The sequence below is a fragment of the Cibotium barometz genome, chromosome 11 (genome assembly GCF_041138505.1).
Source record: "Cibotium barometz isolate CiBa-2024 chromosome 11, ASM4113850v1, whole genome shotgun sequence".
NCBI classification, from domain to species: Eukaryota; Viridiplantae; Streptophyta; class Polypodiopsida; order Cyatheales; family Cibotiaceae; genus Cibotium; species Cibotium barometz.
In genome coordinates, this window is record NC_141056.1 from 15,609,917 (window position 1) to 15,624,756 (window position 14,840).

At 43.2% G+C, this 14,840-nt stretch overlaps 1 protein-coding gene across 1 annotated transcript in view; it reads left to right on the forward strand.

The window, feature by feature from the left end:
- The first annotated feature begins 2,755 nt into the window (after positions 1–2,755).
- Positions 2,756–14,840, forward strand: part of LOC147633815 (GABA transporter 1-like) — a 51,657-nt gene continuing 39,572 nt past the window's right edge. The window contains exons 1-4 of the mRNA XM_086804878.1: positions 2,756–3,237; positions 3,369–3,599; positions 10,551–10,648; positions 10,764–10,950. Coding sequence (XP_086661004.1) covers positions 3,141–3,237; positions 3,369–3,599; positions 10,551–10,648; positions 10,764–10,950 — 613 coding nt within the window. The 5' untranslated portion in view covers positions 2,756–3,140. The remainder of the gene's footprint in view (positions 3,238–3,368; positions 3,600–10,550; positions 10,649–10,763; positions 10,951–14,840) is intronic.

Consider the following 14,840-nt stretch of genomic DNA (forward strand, 5'->3'; position numbering starts at 1 on the left):
TCTCTCTAGGTCTGCCCCATCTCACTCTCTCTCAAGCACATTCTACACATAGATGCAAATGTACGCACATGCATGCATATACTCTCTCTCTCTCTCTCTCTCTCATGTACACACCACATATGCACTAATGCAAACACACACTCTCCTCCCATACAAACTATCTCCTACGTAAAAATTCTCCGCCCCTCTCTCTCTCTCTCTCTCTCTCTCTCACACACACACACACACACACATGTACACACTGCATATATACACTAATGCAAACGCACACTCTCTCCTCCCACACAAACTATCTCCTACATAGAAATTCTCTCTCTCTCTCTCTCTCTCTCTCTCTCTCTCTCTCATGCACACACACACACTCCCTCTCTTCACGCACACTCTCTCTCACATAGAAATTCTCTCTCTCTCTCTCTCTCTCTCTCACACACACACACACACACACACACACACGCTTAAATAGATTTACACACACATATATAATTTTAATTAATTAAATTTTAATGGTAGGGATGAGTAGTGAGGTGTGCTCACTCTCAAATAAATGCATCTTACATGTAATCTCTCTCTCTCTCTCTCTCTCTCTCTCTCTCTCTTACACACACACACACACCCCCTCTTTCTCTCACACACACGTACACACTCAATTGTCGAAACTCTCTTTCTCTTTCTCTCTCTCTCTCTCTTACACACACATACACACACACACACACATGTACACACATGCAAACACACTCTTCCCCCCCCCACACTCTCACACATAGACTTCCCTATCTCTGTCTCTCTCTCTCTGTCCCCCCTCCACACACACTCACACACAACACACACACACACGTTATCTCTCTTCTCACACACACACTCTCCCACATAGAGAAACACACTCTCTCTCTCTTACATACATTCATGCACACACACAAACACACTTCTTTCTCATACACACGTGCACACACACACACACACACACACTGTCTCTCTCTCTCTCTTACACACATACACACCCACATGTAAATATATATTATCTATAATATTATGTTTTATTATATTTAGAGACATATACCTATATATACATGTGCATTTATAAAATAAATAAACACGTATAAACATATATTTTTAATTAATATTCAATTTTAATACGTGGGGATGCATGATGAGGTGTGTTCACTCTTAAATATGTGTATCTTATATACAATGTCTTTTGTCTTCTCTTTTACATACATATGTGTGTGATTGTGTGTGCACAAACACACGTATGTGTGATTGTGTAATGTCTTCATGTGTGCATGTGTCGTGCAAGTGCCTTGATTGTGTGTATGTGCTAGTGTGTATTTGTTGTGTGTGTACATGGTGTGTATGTTTTTATTTATGTGTATCCATAGCGAGTGTTTGCATGTACGTGTGTGTGAGCATGTGAATATACTCGTGTGTACATCTATGTGTGTGCATGTGCAGGTGCATATATGTATGTAAGTGTATGCATGTCCATGTGTGTACACATGTACTTGTATATGTGAGTGTATTTATGTGCATGTATACACGAAGCTTGAGTATGTGTGCAAGTGTGCATATCTCTATGTGTTGCACGTGTGTCCATAAGTGTGAGTGTGTGAATATGTGTTTTTATGTGTGTGTGCACGTATCATGTGCTTGTGTGTATGTGTGTGTGTCGATATACATATATGTGTGTGCGTCGATATACATATAAATCTATTTATATACACATGCTTACATACCTATAGATACACATACATACATAATATATATACATGTGTGTGTATGTATATTCTCTCTCTTACACATGCACATAATATATATATGTGTGTGTGTATGTATATTCTCTCTCTTACACATGCATATAATATAATATTAGAAGATATGTATGTGTGTGTGTGTGTGAGGAGGAGGGCGGAGGGGTGGGCACACTCGCACGCATGCACGTGTGTCCATGCATGCGAGTGTGTGTATGTGTGTATGCGTGTGTGCACGTATCATGTGCTTGTGTTTGTGTGCTCTGTGTGTGTGTGTGTGTGTGCATGAACATACATGTGTGTGCGTCGACATACATATAAATCTATTTATATACACATGCTTACATGCCTATAGATACACATACATACATAATATATATACGTGTGTGTGTGTATGTATATTCTCTCTCTTATACATGTATATAATATATATATGTGTGTTTATGTATATTCTCTCTCTTACACATGCACATAATATAATATTAGAATATATGTATGTGTGTGTGTGTGTGTGTGAGGAGGAGGGGGGAAGGGTGGGCACACTCGCACACATGCACGTGTTTCCATGCATGCGAGTATGTGTATGTGTGTTTGTATATGTGTGCACGTATCATATGCTTGTGTGTGTGTGTGTGTGTGCATGAATATACATGTGTGTGCGTGGACATACTTATAAATCTATTTATATATATATGCTTACATACCTATAGATAGACATACATACATTATGCTTACATACCTATATATACACATACATACATTATATATATATTATGTATATATATATATAAGACTCATTCAATGATGAGTAAATGGTTTGATGGTGACAACTAATTGTGAGCCCCAATCTCCTTTCTCCACTTGAAAGGGTAGGCAGGCACTCTTCTTTTTTAATCTTGTAATAGATGTAATAGATAAGTAGATGTAGCTAGCTGTTTGAGGGGAACTTTTGGAGACAGCCAGAAAGGGGTGAAGTTGACCAAACCGACCAGCACGTTCTCGAGACTGCCCTCTTGCTAGAGTGAAGTTGACTTTCCAGACCAGCCTGTTCCTGTGAGTCTCCTGGCCCTCCCTCTCCCTTCCTCCCTCCTGTACATCATTGAAATGCAGAAGAAGAAGAAGAAGAAGAGGAGTTGAGCACTAGAGTTATGAAAGCTCCGCCTAGACCGCAGAGTAATCTGCAGGCCTCGAAACATACGTCCCCTTCCCTCTTCTTGTCCGCACGCCGCCCAACAAACAAGAATATACCCATGAGCTTGCGTTGCTTCGCTCTCTTGACCTTACAGTTCCGTGAAACCCCTTTTACCCTGCTTTGCTGCGCGGCCTAGACCTTTGCTGCAAAGCACTCTGCGTTTCTAAATTATCACAGGGCGTCTATTGAAAGAAATTTGGACAATGGATGAAGCCCACCTGAACGGTGCAAGAAATGGAAATACTTCAACCCTGGCCAAGGCCGACAACATTGGAGCCGAGCTTGTCCTTGAATCTAAAGGTGGGTTCTGTTTTTTTTTTTTGTCTTTTCTGGTGGGTTTGAGGACTGGGGGCCTTGTAGGTGTGTATAGTTGCTTTCTATGCTTGTGTGTGCGCCTCACTGACTAAACATACATTCATGTATGTATGTAGGTTCATGGCTTCATGCAGGATACCATCTTACTGGAGCAACTGCTGGACCAGCTCTCTTGAGCCTGCCCTTCGCTTTCACTTTCATCGGTTGGGGCCCTGGTGTACTTGCCCTCTTGCTAGGTGCTGGAATATCATTCTATGCATATTATGTACTTATTACGGTTCTGGAACACTTGGAATCTCAAGGCAAAAGATTTCTCCGGTTTCGTGATCTTGCAGATTACATAATGGGTGAGTTTTTTTTTTGTCTTTTGTAACTACTCTCTAAAACTTCCAAATTTGGCAAAGAGACTACTAGGCCAGCCTTCCTCAATGACATCTCATAACAAGGGTAGGAATTTCGTTGCATATTTCTTCCCTCCCCTTCACCCCTTTTCTATTTTCCTAGAAAAGGAGTCTTAGTTTAAGTATAAAGGAACATTCAAAGTCAAGAGTCAACCAAGGGATAAGGGTGACTCTTTAATATCTACTAACTTCGAAGGGCTACCTTGAAGCCCAGCGGGGCGTGCCATGACAGACTCACCCATGTGTCCAAGAGATAGAGATATAAAGAGAGAGGGGGGAGAGAGGAGGGAATAGGGATCTTGCACAGTACACCACATTGAGCGGGGAACAGGCCTCGCTCGCTTTCATGAATTTATTTAGGAACAATCCATGGGCACGCTGGCCAGGATCAATATAATCAATGAATGCAAAACAAGCAAATATGCCGATGTAGGATATCCAAGTCGTTGTCGATGTCGAGGCACAAGATCTCTGATGTCGAGCACACCACTGGGATGACCCACAAGTATCTCTCACCGGGCTAGTACCAAATCTAATATCCAAATCCAAATCCAAATCCAAGTCCAAGTCTAGATCCAAGTCCAAATTCCAAGTTCATGTCCAAGTTCCATGTCCAAGTTCTATGTCCAAGTTCTCCATGTTCATGTCCAAGTTCTATGTTCCATGTCCAAGCTCTATGTCCAAGTTCATATCCAAGTCCAAGTTCAAATCCAAGTTCAAGTAGTCAAGTTCCCATGAGTAATCTCCACAACTCCTACAACCTTGTCGATGAGGAAAACCGTGGAAAAGCTCTTTTCGGCAAGAAAATTGATATAAAACTTGTTTTAATGATTTTTGGGCGATAAAAAACTCCAAAAAGCAAATTTTAGGGTTTTTGGAACAGTTTTAAGGTTTCTGAAATTTCTGTCCGTATAGCTCTGTACACACGTCCGTATCGCCCATGCATATGCCCATACAAGTCTAGGGCTGATCGTACATCTGAAAAGCAAGTTGGAGAAGGTGTTGATGGCGAAGAAGAGGCTCTCCATGATCATAATGATGCCCACACACACTCCACGATCTCCTTCAATCTTCAATGATCTTGTTCATGGTACTACAAGAGAAGTCTAATCCTTTTTATACTTGTAAGAGACCTTGCTTTTTGCCAAAAAGCCTTCATGCTTTTGCTTTGCCTTTTTATGCTTTGCTTTTCTCTTTTTGCCTTTGATTTTTCTCTTTTTGCCTTGGTGCTTTGCTTTTCTGGCTTTAAGGCCTTGCTTTTTGGCCTTAGAGTTGCTTTTTGAGAAAGCGCCTTTTAGCTTTTTGGTCCGGCTCAGTCTCCTCTTTCCAATGGTGCCTTGGCTCGCTATCAACCCTGTGTGACATTTTGCTTTTTTCTTGCTTTTTTGACCAAGAATGATTCTTTTTCTTAATCAAACCTTATGGACCCTGTCTCCATGTCTTCTTCCACCTGTTTGGTGTCCGGGCATGGATTTCATCATGTGAAATAGAGCTAGGAGGGCCAAGTAGTCACACTCCCTCCCTCTTACATCGTAGTTGTCCTCAATTGCGGACCGCAAGTATTCCAACTTTCAAGCATGTCCATATCCTCCAAGTACATCCATATGTTTCAAGGTACATCAAGTACATCCATATGTTTTAAGGTACATCAAGTACATCCATGTGTTAAGGTACTAGCCCCATCTGGTGAGCTTGTGTATCTGGTCTTTCCCCATATTTGTGGTGTCATCTGCTCATCTGTTAATATCTCTATGCCGTTTCTTTGACCAGGTCACAAATACAGTCTCTATATTGAACTCTCATCTTTCCACATTATCCCTCATCAGTCCACATTACTTATTCCACATTCCATTCATATATGTACTTATTCTCATCCAATCACATCATTTTCCATCTCATCACATCAGATTCATTCACATCACATATCATATATTCACATCCCAATTCACATGTCATCTGATCTCATCCATTCACTCATATCGACGACACATCTTGTTCTTGATGGTACTTCATGCTTATCACATGTGTTAGATAAAATAAATGCATACTCACCTTCTGCAAAAACTAGACACAAGCTAGTCAACAAATAAGTATATGCATCATTCGCGTCTGCTGGGTACTCCATGTACTGGCTAGGTAGTCTGGAGCCCAGGAGACTATCACATGCCATAAATCCAAGCATTGTCCATACATCAAAAACAGCACACAAAGTCTATGAAATTCAAATTTACATCAGTATGCAATGCACAAGTTTTGATCCTTCTATCCATGGATTGTCTTGTTTGGTTTCATCGAAGCCGTGTTGAGCCATCTGGTTCCTGAGGAAATCGCTCAGACTATTCTCAAGGCCATCTGGTCACTAGGACCACTCGAGAGTCCATCAATAGTCATTTGGGCCATCTAGTAACATTGACCGCCCGACTGTGAAATCCAATATAGTCATCTGGGCCATTTGGTCACAATGACCGCCCGACTGTGAAATCTAATACAGTCGTCTGGGCCATCTGGTCGCAATGACCGCTCGACTGCGAAATCCAATACAATCGTTTGGGCCATCTAGTCGCAACGACCGCCCGACTGCGAAATCCAATACAGTCATCTGGGCCATCTGGTCGCAATGACCGTCGAACTGCGGAATCCAATACAGTCATCTGGGCTATCTGGTTGCAATGATCGCTGGACTATGAAATCCAATACAGTCATCTGGGCCATCTGGTCGCAATGACCGCCCGACTGCGAAGTCCAAGATATTTGGCATTGTTGTTGTCCAATGGGTCATCTGGCATCGTTGTCTCCCATATACAAATCTTGCTCCTACCGTTGCCACCCAACTAGAGTATGTCCAAGTAACCATTATAAGCAGAATAACGGTCAGTTCCAATCTAATATATATATATATATATATATATATACAATGAAGAGAGCTAGAGGCACAAGCCCTCCCTCTTGAATCTGTCTTGATCTCAAGACGTCCATATCTGTTTTTCAAATACATCTGGACCAACCATTTCTTCATAAGCTCGAAGTATATCTAGATAGTCCTAGAAGTACTTCTTTGGCATCCATTTCACATCCAACAGCGAATAATTGTCGAATTCCAAGAGAAACTTCCTGACCACTGTCTTTCCTCTTTTTCTCATAGAATGAAACACAATTTCTTTTGACTCTTCCACCCTTGGTGGGTCCTCCAAAACAGGCTCCTCTGAGGGTAACATGTACATGGTTTCAATAAACTGTCATGGAAGGCATCATGTGTCGTGCAATGATTTGAAAGGTCCAATCGATGATCTTCTTGGTAATCTGAAAGGTCCATATATCATCATTCCCTGACTTTGGCAATCCAAAGATTAATTCCATAGCAATACTCTCCCATAGAACATTCAATGGGTGCAATAATCCTGCTAGCTTTTGTTGGTCAAACTTGTCCTTCTGATAAACCAAACATTCTCGAACATATAACTGAATGTTCTTTCTCATACAAGGCCAATAAAAGTAGCTTTCCAAAGCTTGAGTTGTAGTCAGTATGCTTCCTTGCCCTGCGTAAGGTGGAGCATGGATTTTTTTTGTTCACTTTTGGCCTCGAATCCTTTGTGTCACATGTGACATAAACGGGTTTGCATCATAAGAAAAACCCTTTTTGATGACATAGAAAGTCACCAACCATCTGAAAAGCAAGTTGGAGAATGTAACACACGGAGTCTTTTTTCAGCCCTAAACACCACTTAGAACATGCTGATGCAAAAATGCAGACAGAAGAGAGAGGAGAGAGAGAGAGAGAGCTAGAAAATTCAGTATATTCATATGGTACAAAAAGGTACCTCTAAATCTGCAGCCATGGGCTGCCTTCATGAAAAGGTGGAAACACCCAAAACAGTCCTAATGCTGGACCCACTCCATAAGGGAGTGAATGATCTTAACTATGAGCAAACATGCCTATTTATAGGCTCTTGGACACTTGGAGTGCTGGCCGAATGCTGGTCGGCCAACAGCTGGTCTATATATCATAAGCGCTGTTCTCCATGCAGCCAACAGCCCATTGGTGCAGCCGACAGCCCCCTTTGTGCAGCCGACAGGTTCTTCTTTGTCTTGCTCCTAGTCCACACTAGCCAAATCTGCACTTCATGCTCCAATTCTTGGTTCTAATCATCTTTTTTTGGCTGCCCCTTCTAGACTAGCTTCAGGACATGTCCATGGGCAAAACTTGCACATGACAGAGAAGGTGTTGATGGCGAAGAAGAAGCTCTCCATGATCATAATGATGCCCACACACACTCCACGATCTCCTTCAATCTTCAATGATCTTGTTCATGGTACTACAAGAGAAGTCCAATCCTTTTTATACTTGTAAGAGACCTTGATTTTTGCCAAAAAGCCTTCATGCTTTTGCTTTTCTCTTTTTGCCTTTGCTTTTGCGCTTTTTACTTTTATTAATAAAATATTACTCAACTTTTGGTGCTTTGCTTTTTTGGCTTTAAGGCCTTGCTTTTTGAGAAAGTGCCTTTTAGCTTTTTGGTCCAGCTCAATCTCCTCATTCCAATGGTGCCCTTGGCTCGCGGTCAACCCTTTTGACTTTTTGCTTTTTTCTTGCTTTTTGACCAAGAATGATGCTTTTTTTTAATCAAACCTTATGGACCCTGTCCCCATGTCTTCTTCCACTTGTCTTGTGTCCGGCATGGATTTCATCGTGTGAAATAGAGCTAGGAGGGCCAAATAGTTACACTACCCCATATGGAGTCATTACAGATAATGGAATGTCTCTCTTTCATCATGAGTGCTTGGAAGAGACTACTGTAGACCTGACCTAAGCTTGTGCCATGTCTTGATGATGATAGAACCCATAAGGGAGGATGATGGCATCCTAATATATTCCGCTGTGAAGATCCATCTCAAGTAGAGGTCCCTCTCTCCACACTTGCTAGCCATGCATTGAGTAGCTGATAGGAAAATAGATTCTTCTATGGCTGATACCCTAGAAAAAGGCCATATACAATGAGTTTTGACAATACCGCTCTGCTTTGCACATAGGGCTCAATTATCCCCAAATCTCCTTCTCGTTTGGGTAATATAATAGCCTCCCATGCAACTTGTGTCCTAGAGCTATGCGAACTATCAAGCTTTGAAGGAGGATAGTTGCAAATTTATTCATGACCACGAAAAGACCTAGCAAGAAGCTATGCCACTCTAGATGCTAAATCTAGTGTAATAGAGCTTTAATAAAGCAATTTCTTTCCAAGACTTGTGCAAATTGTTGACAACTTGGCAGCACATCTTCATTGCTTTGCAATAGTTACCCTTAGGAATACATGTGAAGTCTCTTTAGACTGGCTTCTCAGCTTTGAGATCTGAATACCACCAGATTTGTTCCTCCAACCACTAAACTAAAAATGTCTAATGTAGCCCTAAACTTCTCAACATATTTTTTCCTCTAGTGGCTAAACGAAAAATTCGTAATTCAGCTCTAAGGTGCTCAAGCTTCCTACATGATGCCTCAAGAAAGGTTGCAGTGTAATTTGTAAACCCACTAAGAATGAACTCTTGATCTTTCTTATAAGAAGACAGAAGAAATGGAGTAATGTGGAACTTCCTCTAGGCATCTATCCCAATCCCACTCACCGGGATCCCTCTTGTAAACCTTTGATGGGGCATCCTCCATAATATCAAAGTCTCTAGCGTAAATCGCCAACTAAATGGGAAAGAGGGTCTACATACAAGTGCTTCCCATGCAGACCTGAAAAATTAATAGGTAAAAGCTCTGTGTCAACTCACAGTTCCTGTGCATCCGATCCCCCTCTCATTCCACTATTCCAATGAAGACCAATAACCTGAAGTTGGACACTAGCATTGAGAAAAATTCCAATTATAGGGCGAGTTTTTGAATAGTCAGAGGAATGGTTGAGTCAACTGCTACAATCCTCCTTTCTGCCTCTTAAAGGCGTGTAGTTAGCCTCTCCTTCTCAGGCTGCGGGAGGCCCTTGAAAGTCATCCAAGGGACAATGGGGAAGAGGTGGAATTCATTTCTCAACCATATCATTTTATTTAACCACTGGCTTGCTTTCCATACTTATCCGGCATGGAATCACTCGGAATCCCTATAAATTTCTCCCTAGGCCGCAGGAAGGGCCATATCTTATTACTACGCCAAGTGATAACTCTAGAGGCCAAAAAGAAAGATGGCCTACTGATATCTGTATCAGTGATTATCGATTTTAGGTGGGGTCTTCACTCGCCACTATTCCCACCACATAGGTTGATGTTTAAGAAATCTCCACAGCTGATTGCCTGAGATATCGACCACGGATTCTTGATTGATCTTCCATCAGTGATTGTACTATTGAAAGTTCTCGTGTGTTGATGCTTTGCCTTTAATATCACATTTTTTAGGTACTCACCTCAACTACTGCCAAATGTGTCATTTTCAAAGTACCAAATAGGGATAGCTTCCTATAGGCATTTTTTAGGTACTCACCTCAACTACTGCCAAATGTGTCATTTTCAAAGTACCAAATAGGGATAGCTTCCTATAGGCATTTTTTAGGTACTCACCTCAACTACTGCCAAATGTGTCACTTTCAAAGTACCAAATAGGGATAGCTTCCTATTGGCATTGGATGGAGGTGGAGCTTGCAGGTCTGTCCTTAAGGATGTGTATGTAGTGAAAAGTTTCAAAAGTAGACATTATTCTTGTTTGCTTCATGTAATGCCTTACAATATATAATGTTAAGAGATGCTATATAGGCATTGGATGGAGGCGGAGCTTGCAGGTGACATTTGAGTCCTTACTCTAGCCTTAAGGATGTGTATGTAGTGAAAAGTTTCAAAAATAGACATTATTCTTGTTTGCTTCATGCATTGTTTTACAATATAGAATGTTAAGAGAGGCTATATATGACTTTACAGGGAAAAAGTGGAGCCTTTATCTAATAGCACCATTACAGTTCACAATATGCTTTGTGACTGTCATCGCTGCTGTTTTAGTTGGTGGGGTTTGTATGAAGGTATATGTGAAGGATCAATCACTTAGATATTTTGCATTGTGGATTCCCAGCAATTATTGATATTGTTTTGGTTTGTCATCGCTCGTGTAACTGACACTAAACAATTTTTAAACAGGAAATCTACATGATCTATGATGCTAGTGGTCCATTAAAGCTTTATCAGTTTATTCTTATATTTGGAGCTATCACTGCAACCCTCTCACAACTTCCATCATTCCACTCTTTGAGACATGTTAATCTCTTGTCCCTCCTGCTTTGCCTTGGTTATAGCTTGTGTGCGACTTGTGGATCTATTATTGCAGGTATGGTTCTCTAGTCTATTCAACTCGAAAAGGAGGTCGTAGGTGAAATGGTAAGGTAATTACTGATAAGTAAATGAGAGTTGACTTTTGTTGAATAAAATTTCCTTGGTTGTATAACTTGTAATGAAGATGTGTTCTTTTGTGAAGAAAATGCGAGATCCTCTCCAAAATGAGATTTCAGGTCTGCTTTAATTTAACAAATTGGCTCATCACCTATGTGACTTTGTGTTGGTGTAGAATCTCTGTAAACTCTTGTTTGTGCAAGCTTGAGAATAAAAGATATCCTAAGAGGGAGAAGGGTGTGAGGGCAAAAGGACGAAAGGACCAGATGTATGAGAGAACAAATCAAAACAACCTAGCATGAAATAGGTGAGTGAGTCTATATATAATGGTGAGTGAACATATGTACAAGAGTCCTCTGATGTGAGGTGACTATGAGTAGAAAGACCAATGCAGAAGCAGAGATGATGTCGGAATTGAAGCACGGGTGATGACGAAAGCTCGCGTCGATGTGAGGCAACGCACTCCGAGACAAGGTCGTTGTCGAAGGCTCGCGTTGGTGGATGCAGAGGCACTCCAAGGTGGTAGTGGTAGCGGAAGATGAGGTGATGCAGGCTCTGGTGACAAGGGTGCTGCTGTACCTGAGGTGGTAGATGAAGAGCGGAGAGGGCTGCCGTCCCAAGTGGGGTAGTGGTGCAAGCTCTGGTGACAAGGGTGCTACAAGACCTGAAGGGAGCAAGCTCTGGTGACAAGGGTGCTGCGTACCTAAAGGGTGCAGGCTTTGGTGACAAGAGTGTTGGGTATCTGAAGGGCGGTGAAGAGCAGAGAGGGTTGCCGTCCCGAGTGGTGTCGATGGTGAAGATAAGTAGAGTGGGCTGCCGTCCCGATGGTGTGATGTAGCAGATGGCTGCTGTCCTGATGGTGTGATGTAGCAGAAAAAAGCTGGAGTGCTCTATGTAGCAGAGAGGGCTGCTGTCCCATGAGCTGAAGATAAAATGCTGATATGCTCTACTGTAGCAGAGAGGGCTGCTGTCCCATGAACAGATATATAACGCGGATGTGATCTATGTGGCAGAGGGGGTTGCAGTCCCATGAACAGATATGTAACGCTGATGTACTGAATGTAGCAGAGAGGGCTGCAGTCCCATGAACAGATATGTAACGCTGATGTACTGAATGTAGCAGAGAGGGCTACTGTCCCATGGTGTGGCCTGTAGCAGAGAGTGGGCTGCTGTCCCAAGGTGTGGCCAGTAGTAAACGCTGAGGTGCTGTACTGTCAGGCGATGATGATAAAGCAATGTGGTGTAGCACCCGGTAGCAGCAGCAGCAGATGGTACTTGATATGTCTATGATGTGGTACAAGATGATGAATGATGAGGCTAACCTATATATAGTATGAGGGAGTGCTGGTCGGCCAGCAGCAAAGACACAAAAATACCAAATAAAACCAATAAAGCCCAGTAAAATCCCCTTTTTAGGGCTGGGAAAATTGCTGTTTTCACACAAAGGGGGTTTGTATCTACAACGGCTAGGTCTGAATGTCCTTGGGCACCGCCTCGTGAACAAATTGCTCGTCAATACTTAAATGTACTAGCCACAAATGCACAAGATAATTGAAAGATACATCACTGCATAAGACAAATTGCAAAAGGAAAGCACTGCACAATACACCAACACTGGGGTGTTGAAAAGGCCGATCCCACCCCCCCCACCCCCCCCCCCCCCCCCTTGAAACCGATCCCGTCAAGTTGGAGAAGACTCCGTTGGACACCCACACGCGTAATAGCACAACTTAAATATCACAATATGAATGGACAACTCAACAACAACTGAAAAACTGAAATGAAAGGAAATGATGATCAATGGACACCAGCACTGGGGCCGGAACGGGCCGACCCCCCCCCTCAATATATAATATATTATTGGGAGTATTTAAGTGATACAATGCTCCATGGGTTCAATGAACCAGATGATGTCCATGTACAACTGAATGAATACAGTTACCAAACAAGAGACTCGAAGTAGACGTTCGAAGAAGAGCGATCCACTTGAAGAAGTTTAGTCTCTACGGTCCCGTGCCTTCACTGGAATCCGCATAGAGTGCCCCACTGGTGTTCCAAGACCACGCACAAACAGGCGCTCACGTACTAACGCCTGGCTCTCCCGATCTCGGCACCCATGGACCGTGGTTCTCCAAAAGCTTGGACTACCCGGCACCGAACGGGTGTTAGCAGCAGTGAATATCCCTTGTAAGATTTACACCAAAGACCTTTGCTTGAGTTTCAATCGATGTGCCTTGTAAAACAATGAATATGGCCTTCAGTAGTACTAGGCACCCACGTATGAAAGGAGAAGTCTCAATTACTGCTGTTGCTGCCAGCTCGAGGGATAGAGGATGGATCGCCAGCAGTTGCCCGATAGTATGGGGAGCTAGAGTCGCCTTGTTGTGTAGTCTGCCTGTGTGCAAGCAGGAGAGAAGGTCGTTTGTGAGTACAGCCACCTGCGGGCAAGAGAGAGAAGACCTGTGTGTAGCCGCCTGCAAGGCAAGGGATGAGGGAACCTGTGCGTAGCCGCCTTCAAGGCAAGAGAGATGGTCAATGCCTGGGCACAGCCGCCTGCGGGCAAGAGAGGTGAGACCTGTGCGCAGCCGTCTGCAAGCAAGAGAGGGTGGCGCCTGGGCACAGCCGCCTGCGAGCAATAGCAGAATGACTTGTGCGCAGCCGCCTGTAAGCAAGAGAAGGGAAGGTTGCCTGCACGCCAAAGTGGAGAGAGTCGCTTGCGGGTAAAGGTGGCCAACCACGTACAGCTGGCCACTCACCCTTTGCATGGGGGGCGGCCAGTTGAAGGCTTCCAAAGGGGGGGGAGGGGGGGTGGTTAGGTGACCATGCATCCACCACCACCCACATACGGTTAAGGGAGGGCTCCCCTCCCCACCATGGTCCAAGAGTGGGTGCCCATAAAGGGTGCCCACCCTAGAAAAAGGACACCATGAAGTATTGGGGAGGCCGCCCACTCATTAATGGGTGGGAACCTGCAACCTTATAAAAGCAAAGGTTAGAAATAATGCCATAAAATAAACAAATGGAATACACTTACCACCTGTTCACACGCAACAAAACTCGTCAGAAGACAGAGCAAACTTCATGACTCACTGGCAGGGCGCTCAGCAAGTGGCACGTCAAACAGGCAAACACAAGAATACAAGTCACGTGAAACCAGTTCCAAGCATGCAAAACATGAATGCATGTGCAAACAGTATCATGGACATATCTCCCGTTCATGGAACAAGTACTAAACATTCCTGTCGGGCACAGTGATGGCACGATAGAAAGTATAAATCCCGGTCTTCCTATGGAGTGACAGTCCCATAGGTAAGACAGATCTAGGCACGAGCCTCCCTATGGAGTGACAGTCCCATAGGCAAGACACGGCACAAATACTGGCTCTTCCATGGCGTGACAATCCCATGGATAGAACACAGTCCAGGCCATACACGGGTGGCACCAGTCTGGCTCCCGTCCATGTTATGCAAAAATACTGGCCCCTTCACATGAGACACCGGCCTGGCCTCAAGTGAACGAGACACAAATCTGGAGATGGACCAAATGGTCGGCCAATTGGAGTATTTAATTTGTGTATTTGTGTACAAAGTTCCAACGATATACTGAAGTATATCGTTGGAGTATTTAATTTGTGTACAAAGTTCCAAGGGCTTTCCAGTGAGATAATCCAATGCAATGCAAATATAAAGACAAGTTACCTAAATAACAGTGTGTCGGAGTAAGCTGTCGATGCAGGACATGTCAAAAGAGTCAAACTAGCTTGGTCACCGGTCTCATACCTGAGACCACGCACGAACATGCGCTTTCGTACTAGAGCTTGGCTCACTC